We start from the raw sequence: 12,868 nt of genomic DNA, 5'->3' as shown, positions 1-12,868 counted from the left end.
CAGTGTCTTAATCGTCTTTAGCTGCCTCATCAATAACCTTCCTCCCATCATAATGTGAGAAGTAGGGATGTTTGCTGATAATTGGTTAAAGTTCAATTCCATTCATAACTCCTCAATAAATGAGGCAGTTCATTCCTGCATGCCGCAAGACTTTGTTGTACACTGATGTCCAGCTTCCTCCCGCAGGTGGAAACATTATAGAAGCAGGATTATCCTCCTTGACTTCTGCCAGTTCTAGGAGCATTAAAAACTGTACTGGCTCTTATCCATCACCACCACTTGCACATTAAAACAGGAGAGCATCTTTTCCGACACTTGGCCCATCAGTATCTCTGTTGATTCCGAGAAGATGCTGTTTTTCTCTTTTTACTAAGAGTTTTGTTGAATTTGAAATATAGGTTATAAGTAGCTTGTTTAATGGAAACAATCCATGAAATCTGAATGGTATGCTTTCTACACAGAAGCCATGACTGATTTTAATATGTTTTTCATTTGTTAGGAGGATTCAGTTCCTGTGGGGCATCGTTTTAGCAGACCACCATCAGTCAAGCTCGAGACGGTATGACTTTCAAAGTCACTTTCAAAATTTGTAATTGAGTAATCTCATTAATCTCATCTTGTTTGTACCCTTTATTTCTTTAGCCAATTTTGTAGTCAAATGAATATTTCATGACCACCACAGATAGATTCATTTACTTGCACTGATTGAAATGGACATGTGACTTTCAGTGAATGAGTAGAATATTTGTTTTTCAGGTAAAATACAGGTTAACCAAAGCACAGAACTCTGTGTACTTATTAAAATTTGCAATGCACTATTCTGTCTACCTGAAAAGTCAGAACTGTCATCTTAAAGATAGCATTTCTATCAAAAAAACAAATTATCAACCTAAATTATGTGCTCAAATCTTGGAAAGGGTCTTGAATCAATAAATTGTGAGGTGAATCCTGATCTTCATTTATGCTGGCAACTTTCTCTCCTTCCTTTGAAAATCTAAGTGGGCCTGACATATTTCCTGGGACCTTGAGAGAGACTGGTGTAGAAATTGCAGGGGCCCTGGCAGATATATTTAACATGTTCTTAGCCACGGGTGCGGTGCCGGAGGACTGGATGGTAGCTCATGTTTTTCCGTTGTTTAAAAAGACTCTAAAAGTAAACAGGTAATTATAGACTGGTGAACCTGACATCAGTAGTAAGTAAATTATTGGAAGGTGTTCTGAGAGATCAGATATACAAGTATTTGGACAGCCAAGGGCTGATTAAGGATAGTCAGCATGGCTTTGTACGTGGTAGATCATGTTTAACGAATCTTGTAGAGTTTTTCGAAGAGGTTACCAAGAAAGTAGATGAAGGAAAGGCTGTGGATGTTGTCTACATGGACTTTAGTAAGGCCTTTGACAAGGTCCCCACATGGGAGGTTAGTTCAGACACTAGGTATCCATGGAGAGGTTGTAAACTGGATTCGAAATTGGCTATGTGGGAGAAGACAGAGTGGTAGTGGATGATTGTTTCTCAGACTGGAGGCCTGTGACAAGTGGTGTGCCTCAGGGATCTGTGCTGGGGCCATTGTTGTTTGTTGTCTATGTCAATGATCTGGATGATAATGTGGTAAATTGGATCAGAATGTTTGCTGATGACACTAAGATTGGAGGCGTTGTGGACAACGAGGAAGGCTTTCAAAGCTTGCAGAGGGATCTAGACGAACTGGAAAAATGGTCCAGAAAATGGCAGATGGAATTTAATGCAGACAAGTGTGAGGTGTTGCATATTGGAAGGACAAATCAAGGTAGGACATACACAGTAAATGGTAGGGCACTGAGAAGTGCAGAGGAACAAAGGGATGTGGGAGTTCAGATACATAATTCTATGAAAGTGGCGTCACAGGTAGACAGGGTTGTAAAGAAGGCTTTTGGCATCCTGGCATTCATAAATCAAAGTATTAAGTATAGGAGTTGGGATGTTATGGTGAGGTTGTCTAAGACATTGGTGAGACCAAATTTGGAGTATCGTGTGCAGTTCTGGTCACCTAACTATAGGAAGGATATCAGTAAGATTGAAAGAGTGCAGAGAAGATTTACTAGAATGTTGCCGGGTCTTCAGGAGTTGAGTTACAGGGAAAGACTGAACAAGTTAGGACTTTATTCCTTGGAGCGTAGAAGAATGAGGGGAGATTTGATAGAGGTTTACAAAATTATGTGAGCAGGCTCTTTCCACCTAGATTAGGAGAGATAAGTACGAGAGGACATGGTTTTAGGGTGAAAGGGGAAAGGTTTAGGGGGAACATTGGGGGGAACTTCTTCACTCAGAGAGTGGTGGGAGTGTGGAACGAGCTGCCATCTGACATGGTAAATGCGGCTCACTCTTAAGTTTTAAGAATAAATTGGATAGATACATGGATGGGAGAGGTATGGAGGGTTATGGACTGAGTGCAGGTCAATGGGACTAGCAGAATAAAGTTTTGGCACAGACTAGAAGGGCGGAGTGGCTTGTTTTCTGTGCTGTAGTGTTCTATAGTTCTAATAAAAATAACTGCAGATATTGGAAATCTGAAATAAAATCAGGAAATGCTGGAAACACTCAGCATGTCAGGAGATATCTGTGAGAAGAGAAACAGTCAGACGAAGGTTCTCAGACCTGTAACATTAACTCTGTTTCTCTTTCCACAGATGCTGCCTAACCTGGTTTTTCTGTCTCAAACTTTTTCTGTTGTTATTCCTCTCCTTATTTTAACTCATTTGAGTATTTTCTTGTGGCTCTGACCTCCACTGCTGCTAATTGAATGGGACAGAATTTTGCCAAGGGCAGGAATTTTCTGTCACAGGACTAGCAAGAAATCCATTTGGGGAGAGCACTATTAGCAATTTTTTAAAAAGTGTTATCATTTTTCCTAAACATGTAAGCTCTTACATGTCTTTTCCATAGCATCTAACCTATGTATTTTTCAGCACTATCATGTGTCATTTTCTTTCCTCTAGTTTACTCTTATTTTTCTTCAATGTAAGAAGTTCAGAATTCAATCCTTTTTCAATAAAGGCCAATATTGATATTTATCTGAACACTTGCAATCAGTCATGTTCAATAGTTCCTACCCAGGCTACAGACTAGACCAATTCTATGAGTTCTGAATATGAGTGGCATTTTATCCATTGTCGCTTGAGAATCAAAATATATTTTATCCAATGTTTCCTCATTACTTACCCTGCTCTTTTATTTAATTAATTTTTCAGGATGTGGAAAATGCTGGCCAGGTCGGCATTATTTTCTCCTCATTTGGTCTAGAAAAGGTGGTGGTGAAGCTGCTACCTTGGACTTCTGATGTGTTTTTGGTATTCCTATAATGCTGTTGAGAAGAGAGTTAGACCTAATGAAATATATCTTCAAGTCAAGAGGTGAAACTGCAGGTTGTGATGTTTCCATGATCTTATACAAAAACACTGCCAAAATTCTCAAGATGTATTAAATAGCTCAGATAGTTATCCAGAGATTATTACATTTGGAGATTCTGCGTATTAGTTTGGATCTTGCTGCTCAAATTCCTTCAGAGCAACCTCATGGCAAGTTCTGCCTTTTTGGTTCCTACATGCCTGTTATAACTCAGTCCCTCCATCAATTTTCCCTTTAGAGTGAAACATTGGATTAGAAACTGGAAAAGAACTCCTGATGTACCTTTGAGTATCACCATGATATTTTCAATAGCCAGTCAACACACTAATGAAGCCTCAGCCTTAACTTTAGAGTGGAGGCTGGCTTCTTGAAAATGCAACATTCTGTCTTTATTGCATTTTAACCTTGGACTATGTTCTCAAGTCTTGGAGCAAGGATTGGAAATAAAGATTTATGAATGAGAAGGGAGGGTGCTCCCAACTCTGTAGAGATCACACTGCTATAAGCTGGCACAAAATCTGTGATCTTAACTCAATGGCACTTAGTAGGGTGGCAAATAGTGACCTCAGTGTACATTGGACTTCTGTAACCATTGGCCTTCAAATGAATGCCTCCTGCAGTGTTGGGAAGAAGTAAATGGCCAGCAGATGGTATCACTCCCAGGGATAAGGAAGCTGCCTGTATCGACCGAAATCAACTGTTCCCAGCCCTTGAGTGAGGGTTAGAAACATAGAAAACCTACAGCACAATTCAGGCCCTTTGGCCCACAAAGCTGTGCCAAACATGTCCCTACCTTAGAAATTACTAGGCTTACTCATAGCCCTCTATTTTTCTCAGCTCCATGTACCTATCCAAAAGTCTCTTAAAAGACCCTATTGTATCCGCCTCCACCACCGTTGCCAGCAGCCCATTCCACGCACTCACCACTGTCTGAGTAAAAAAACTCACCCCTGACATCTGCTCTATACCTACTCCCCAGCACCTTAAACCTATGTCCTCTTGTGGCAACCATTTCAGCCCTGGGAAAAAGCCTCTGACTATCTACATGATCAATGCCTCTCATCATCTTTTACACCTCTATCAGATCCCCTCTCATTCTCCATCGCTCCAAGGAGAAAAGGCCGAGTTCTCTCAACCTGTTTTCATAAGGCATGCTCCCCAATCCAGGCAGCATCCTTGTAAATCTCCTCTGCACCCTTTCAATGGCTTCCACATCCTTCCTGTAGTGAGGCGACCAGAACTGAGCACAGTACTCCACAGACTGTGGGGGAATTTCTCAGGAATAGTAAAGAACCTGGCAAGAAGAGAGTGAAGTATATTTGAAAGGCCCAGGATCTCCTGGCCAACCCAAAGAAACTCAAAATATAAAACAGGTCATTGGTTATTTAGCACTTGGATCTTAATGCAGTCTTTGGAGCATGATATGCAGACCTATTGATGAATACTGCTATTATTTCACTTCTATAACTTCTGTTCTTCTTTCAAACAATATTGCATTTGCTGAAGATCTACTGCAGTTTATATCACTCTGAAAATATTATTTTAAAAAGATCAACATGTATACATGTTACTCTTTAAAATATGACATCTTTGTTATTTTATTTGAAGCAGCCTAAAAATTGGGCATCTGTGAATAGTTCATTACTAATTTTAGAATAATTATATTTAGCAAGTTTCAGAGTCTGCAAAGAGGAAGTTTAAATTTGAATGAAGTATTAGCAGTGGAATTGGCAGAATGGGCTGGATCACACTGAGATTTGACAATGGTTCTGATCACAACGGGCAGCATTCAGTTAGTCCTGATTTTCCACAAACATACAATGAAATGCTGATATTGGTATTGGTTTATTATTGTCACTTGTACCGAGGTACAGTCTGGGACTTGTGGATGTTTGGAAGATCAGTTTGCTGTGCTGCTGGAGTCTACATTCTTGCTGGGAGTTCCTGGCATTATGGTGCAGTATCGCTGCTCAGAAACTGTGCGTGGTCCGATTTTAATAGGGTGTATAAGGCAACGGTTTTGGAACCATAGGGGTACGTTTTATTTTAAGTTTTGTTTTTTAGTTTGGATTTTAAATAACTCTGAACATTAGGTACATTAAAAACCATTGAAGAGACTTGCAGGTCTCACAACTGGCAAAGCACCAGCTCCAGTTTTGACCCAATTAAAGGTGAGCAAGGGCATTTTGTGGGCAGGGCTTCTGTACTTAGCTGCTCAAGGCCCATTTACTGTCCATACTACCCACTGGACTCCAGGTTGCAGAGGACCAGCAATATAAGCCCTACACATCAAGTCCAACTAAATATTGGCATGAACAAACTGCAAGTGTTAATTCCAGGCAGTGAGTTGGGTCCATCGGGATCTGGCCCAATATCTCCAGTGCAAAACTGGAAGAAGGTAACTACCAGTAACTTTGTAGTAACTAGAATGTCACTATTGAGATATTTTAGTTGCATAGTTCTAATCCAGCTGTGTTTACATTCCTCCTCTGTTTATTCATTCACATGCTTGCAAACTACAATGTCTAAAATAATAGGTTTCAAGCTATCAGTGTTGGTTTCAGAGTAATTTAAATGTATTTTAGTACTATGATGAAGAGTGACAAGCTGTGGTTTTTCGGTTGTCTGCATCTTGAAATACTTTAGTTGGAGATTTATGGAAGCATTTCAATGTGAGGGAAATGTATATCACTAGAAAAAAAATGATGAGCACAGTCTAATTGCTATGAACAACTAACATGGACTAATGAAAATTACGTGCTGTAAATGGAACAAAAGAAATCAGTACATAGAAGGCGATAGTTTTTAATGTTATAGGTAAGGACAGATTACTGATGATGTTCCACACGGTAAGTGACAGATGACACCAGTGACAATAAAGATAATTATGGCTTATAGTGATAACATTACAATCACAAATAACGTGATAATGTAAGTCAAATTCTATTAAATTAGGGTGGATTTTACTGATTCTTTATCACTTTACATCAGTAGTTGATTTGCATAATTTGTGTAAGTATCTGCACCTTTACCAGGAATTAGAATGATGCCTGCAGACTGTAACATTTTTGAACAACGCAAATAGAATTTTCAGTGTTCCTTTTCCTGTTTTACAAAGATAAGATTCTGAGGAGTTTTGGCAGGGCGTGCACCATGAGAATATTTTCCTTGGTGGAAGTCCAGAACTAAGGGCATTGTCTCAGGATAAAGAGTCAACTACTACAGATTGAGATGAGGAAGAATGGTAGAGCAGGTTTAAGAAGCATTTTGGCCCACTTTTTGTACTTTTTATTTTTTTATGAAGAGAAAGAGGAAATGGAAGAGGCTTTGATTGTAAGAATTTAGAATGTGATATCTCAGAAAGCACTTGTTTCCAATCTACTTGGTTTAATAACCGAGAAGGTTTTACTGTTTTCTTGTTGGTGCCTTAGAAGGTTATGCTTCCCTCTCCCCACCCCGCAACATCCCTTAGCTGAAGGCTGTTGAAGAGATGCCAGTTGAATATCTGCAGTCTACAGTACAAAGAATGTAACATTATCTTAATCAATGAAGATGACCAATGACATGAATTATTTCATGACTGGATTTTTTCAGGCAGCTTCTTTATCTCACTTACCACTGTTACCGAATCGCCGATGTTCTTTTCTGGAGAGTTTTGCAGTTGGTTACTTTCTCAATGGAGCATCCAGAACAAAGAGGGTGAACAACCTAATTGTATAAATTGGCATGGTTCCCACCTGCACAGTTGACAGAAAGCAGGTGGCTTTGAATATTACATACAACTTGGACACATTGCCAAAACTAGTAGTACCCAACAGAAATGCCTGGAATCATAGTACAGTGGAAATGAAAACTGCAAACATTTAAAGTAGTGTTTTTTTTTACTATTCACCAATTTACTGTCATCCATTTTATTGCATTGCGATTAGAAATATATTGTCTTTTAATCACAAAATGGCATCCTCAACAAATCAAATCCAAACTCACTCTGAATTTGTACAACTTCACCAACATTGCTCACTGGCAAAGAGCATGTTTAATGAGATAAGGTTTCTGTTGATTTTGAAATTGACGGCTCACCTGTGATTTGGAATGGTTTGAGCTGTGTACTTGTTTTAGAATTCACACCTATAGTTGGAGACAGCGTGGCTGTCACTTGAATTTTCTTAGCCACTTTTATTTGAACTTTATGGGCACTTGACATGGAAGATGTAGAATAGCAAAAGAGCAAGTTGCAGTGCTTGCCTGTGGTTTTCTTGCCACCAAGGACAGCTTGTTCTTTGGGGAGGGGTTGGGGGAAGAGAGAGGTTTTCAGTAACTCCTATACTTGTAAGGGAAATGAGGATGAGAGTCAAGGGTTTGAGAAAAGGATGGGAATGGTCAAATTTAAACCAGGATGATCTTGACATCTTCAAGAGCTTTTTCAGACAACAAGGCCAAATTGTGCTTAAATAGTGGTGAATATCTGAACCAGTTGTTTGCCATTTCTGTTCTGATTTCAGCTCTTGGATGTGCTGCTACAGCGATACACTGGGTCCTGATGCAGGGTTTTGACCCAAAACGTCAACAATTCCTTCCCCCTCACAGCTGCTGCTCGATCCATTGAGCTCCTATTGCAGATTGTTTGTATACTGGGGTGTAGTTGTGAAATGAGAAAATAATGATTTTACTGGGCTCAGGCATCAAAGGTAAAAGTGAGGGAGATTGAAAATGGAAAAGAGAGGTCCAGTTGGGATTTTGAAAGTGCAATTATAAGTGAAATTAGGAATATTTTCCAGGCAAACACAAAAGTGAGTAGTTTGGGAGAAGGAAGGGGGTATGTGTAAAGAGCTTTACAAGGAAATGATACATTATGCTCTTTATGAGTGGGAATAGAGAGACCACTTGAGGTGGCAGGGTCAAAGGGTAGCCAAGTGAAGCTAGCATCGTGTTAAGGGAGCAGTCAATCACATTTGTCGGTCTGAGCTATCAAAAATGCCAGACCAGATTAGAACAGCAGATTACCTTCCGTAAAAGATATCAGTGAACCAGGTGGATTTTTATGACTTTGCAACATGGTCATCATTACTGATAATAGCTTTTTACTCCATTTATTTAATTGCTTGATTTTAAATTCCCCAGCTGCTGTGGTGGAATTCAAATTCATTTCTTTTGATCAATTGCCAAGCCCCTGGTATTTGCTTGGTTACTACTATGTTGCCATTACCCATTATGTCATTGCAGCTTTCGATAGCAAGTGTCTCATTAATTCAGGAACAAGATGTTGCTGCAGTGGTTAGCACTGTTGCCTCACAGCTCCAGGGATCCAGGTTTCGCACTCACCTATGGTGCTATCTCTGTGGAGTTTGCATGTTCCCGGTGACCATGTGGGTTTCCCTGGGTGCTCCGGTTTCATCCCACATCCCAGGAAATATGCTGATAGGTTAATTGGCTCCTGTAAATTATCTGGCAAGAGAATTTAAAAAGAGGAGTCAAAGGTCATATGAGAATAAATCAGAGGGCTAGAGAAGTTGAATGGAACTGATGGGATTGCTGTGCTAGGAGCCTTCATTGGCTGAATACGCTTAATGGCAATAAGGAAGTAAGTGATAACTGGTCCAGTGCCAGAATCTGTAGAATCGGTACATGGAAGGGATGAGATTGTGGGAACAAGTGCAGTAAGACTGGTTCCCAGAAGTCAATCCAGGCCAGTAGGTCAGTCAGAGAGGATGATGGGCTGTTCAGATTGCTGTTTGTAAGATAGCAATGTTGAGTCCTTCAGAGAGCTTTATGGAGAAAGTGGAAAAAGAGTGGAATTTGAGGGTGGACTCTTATCAAGGAAGGCAGCCAAAACTTCGAGGCAGATAGTGAAAACTCAAGTTACACTGGCATGATTACATAGAAAGTATTAGGATATCCTGATAGTAAACTGGGAATGGAAAAAGAAAAAGTTGGCATAGATAGGGTGATGTCAACATTGGCAATTAATAACTTATCCCAGGTTCTGTGAAGTTTAAGAGGTATTTGAAAGGCAGATTGATGGTGGCCTCACTAATGGAATCATAGATGGAGGTATTGCCAAGGCAATGAATATCCAGGAAGCACAAAAAATGGTTGCAACTAGGGTTCTCAACAGTCTATTATTTAAATGGAAAACTGGGTGCTCTCAACAGTCTCAGTGCCAGACACTATTTCTCTTGAACAATTTATGTGGAACATGGAACATAGAACACTACAGCACAGTACAGGCCCTTCAGCCCATGATGTTGTGCCGACATTTTATCCTGCTCTAAGATCTATCTAACCCTCCATTTTTCTATCATTCATGTGCCTATCTAAGAGTCTCTTAAATGTTCCTAATGTATCTGCCTGCACACCTCTGCCTGGCAGTGCGTTCAACGCACCCACCACTCCCTGTGTAAAAAAAACTTGCCACTGACAATCCCCCCTATACCTTCCTTCCATCACCTTAAAATTAAGCCCCCTCGTGTTTAGCCATTTCCACCCTGGGAAAAAGTCTCTGACTGTCCGCTCAATCTATGCCTCTTATCATCTTGTACACCTCTATTCAGGTCACCTCTCATCCTCCTTCGCTCCAAAGAGAAAGCCCTAGCTTGCTCAGCCTATCCTCATAAGGCCATGCTCTCCAATCCAGGTAGCATCCTGGTAAATCTCCTCTGCACCCTCACTAAAGCTTCCACATCCTTCCTATAGTGAGGCAACCAGAACTGAACACAATATTCTAAGCGTGGTCAAACCAAGGTTTTATTGAGCTGCAACATTACCTCGCTGCTCTTAATCTCCCAACTAATGAAGGCCAACATGCTATGTGCCTTCTTAATAACCCTATCAACTTGCGTGGCAACTTTGAGGGATCCATGGACTTCAACCCCAAGATCCCTCTGTTCCTCCACACTGCTCAGAATCCTGCTATAACCCTGTATACTGCCTTCAAATTCGACTCTCCAAAGTGAATTACTTTACACTTTAATGGGTTGAACTCCATCTGTCACTTCTCAGTCCACCCTTGTATCCTGTCAATGTCCCATTGTAACCCTCGACAACCTTCTACATTATGCACAATACCACCAGCCTTTGTGTCATCTGCATGCTTACTAACCCACCTTTCTACTTCCTCATCCAAGTCATTTATAAAAATCACAACCACCCTCTGTCTTCTATGGGCAAGCCAATTCCAAAACCACAGAACCAAGTTTTCCTGGATCCCATGCCTCTCAACCTTCTGAATGAGCCTGTCATGAGGAACCTTATCAAACACTTTACTAAAGTTCGTGTACACCACATCCACTGCTCTACCGTCAATGTGTTTTGTCACATCCTCAAAGAATTCAATCAGACTCATGAGGCACAACCTGCCCCTCACAAAGCCATGCTGACTATCCCGAATCAGACTGTGCTTCTCCAAATGCTCATAAATCCTGTACCTAAGAATCTTCTCCAGTAATTTGCCCACCACTGAAGTAAGACTCACTGGTTTATAATTCCCAGGGTTATCCCTACTCCCTTATTGAACAAAGGAATGACATTTGCCATCCTCCAATCATCTGGTACTACTCCTGTGGCCAGTGAGGACGCAAAGATCACCAAGGGCTCAGAAATCGCTTTCCTCACTTCCCGTAGTATGCTGGGATACATCCCGTCTGCTCCCGGGGACTTACCTATCCTAATGTTTTTTCAAAAGTTCCAGCACATTCTCCTTCTTAACATTGACATGTTCTGGCTTATCAGCCTGTTTTACACTGTCCTCACAAATGTCAAGGTCTCTCTCACTGGTGAATACTGAAGCAAAATATTCATTAAGGACCTCTCCTACCTCTTCTGACTCCAGGCACATGTTTCCTCCTCTATCCCTAATTGGTTCTACTTTCACTCTTGTCATCCTCCTATTCTTCACATACCTGGCCGACAAAGAGATCTCAGGCAGACTTGATCTGAAAGCAGATAGCTAGCACCTCCACAAGGGCAGAACTAAACAATGGTGAAGTTGGGGAGCAAAAAGTCCAGAAGCAGGGAAGAATGGATTTGAGTCAAGATTAGACAGGAACCAATGTAAATGAAGCTGTAAAACAAGAAGGCCACTGGTTTGGCAAGTAACAGCAGCAGTAGGGAGGGCTAATAAACTGATCAATGTTATTTAAAATGTATGCAGCTAAGCAGCAGGTGGGAAACCTTATGGTGCTGTGCAGTCTTGAAGTGTTGCCTTAATAATCCAAATGTGTCAGGAATTTGGAAGTCAACGTGAGAGAAAATCAAATGCACACTGAGCAAAACAAAGCACAGACGTGATTGGAGGGTGGGAATGAAGATTTTGCAATTAATGTATTTGAGGCTAAAATTCATCCATTATTGGAGGAAAGGGAACAAACAATGGAAGGGGAGATCAGGGAAGAAAGGGCCATGGATGGCTCTTAAAACCTTGAGAACAGAGCTATGCTATAATTCCATTGGAAGCTGACCACCTTGGAACCAAAGAGATTTGGTCAACCAGCAAGGCTCTGCCTTCAATCTATCCATCTATCAAAGAGTGACATTTGCCCCCTACAATCAGAGGGGAACGGGGTGGGGCAGGGCGAGAGGAGTGTGGTGATGTGTTGTTCCTCAAGCTTGCGTTGAGCTTTGTTTATAACAGTTACAGGAGGCCACAGACAAATGGGCCAGACCTGGGAATGGGATAGAGGATTAAAGTGACATCAACCAGAAACTCGAGTCAGCACCTAGTCTTCTACCTGTGTTGTTTGCAGGACTTCCAGACTCGATATTGAATTCAACAGCTTCAAGTTACACGCTATCTCTTGTTTGTCTGTGAAATTGACCAATTCTGCTGTAACTCATCCATCTTTAATATTGCCTTAGTTTTTTTCTCTCCTCTATCATAGCCTGACCTGCTGGGCATTCCCTTACAACCCTGCATTTTGCAGGCTTTTGTATTCCTTCGCTTCTGTTTACTCTCTCTAACCACCTTAATCTTGCAATTATTTAAGTGCTTTTTGTTCATGTTATTTTCTCTCTATCTGCCTACATGAACCCATCAACTAGATTATTTCAATGGACAGTTTATCACCATGGCAATCCTGACCTCGCTCTATCAGAGATATTCCCTTTGACCTATTCACCCTCCCCCCACATCTCTGCAGTTTAAAATCACTGATTTTCTCTTTTTCCCAGTTCTGATTAAATATCTTAACTGAAGCTCTTTCCATAGCCTGCTTCCTTTCTTTCTTTTTCAATCTTTTATTAGTTTTCAAATCTAATACAAATTAATATATAACATCAATGTTTGTACATGTAATACAAAGAGATCTGGATAACAATCATGGCATGGAAATCATAAAGAACAATACGATATTTAAAAAATCTGTAGATCCAACGATCTCTTATGAATAAATATGAAAGAAAGGAAAGAAAAATATTTATTATATAAATTTTAAAAAAAAGAAAGAAAAAATCTCATCAATAAGAAAAATTATAAACAATATAAACTAA

General features: G+C 40.4%; 1 protein-coding gene across 1 annotated transcript in view; it reads left to right on the top strand.

Annotated features, from left to right (window-relative positions):
• ahi1 (Abelson helper integration site 1) overlaps positions 1 to 12,868 on the top strand; it is a 161,586-nt gene that overhangs the window by 116,789 nt on the left and 31,929 nt on the right. Inside the window, exon 22 of the mRNA XM_052024883.1 lies at positions 500 to 559. Coding sequence (XP_051880843.1) covers positions 500 to 559 — 60 coding nt within the window. The remainder of the gene's footprint in view (positions 1 to 499; positions 560 to 12,868) is intronic.

Source organism: Pristis pectinata, chromosome 10 (assembly GCF_009764475.1).
Source record: "Pristis pectinata isolate sPriPec2 chromosome 10, sPriPec2.1.pri, whole genome shotgun sequence".
NCBI lineage: Eukaryota > Metazoa > Chordata > Chondrichthyes > Rhinopristiformes > Pristidae > Pristis > Pristis pectinata.
Note: the sequence above shows the minus strand (reverse complement) of the source record. Positions and strands in the feature narration are given on the sequence as shown.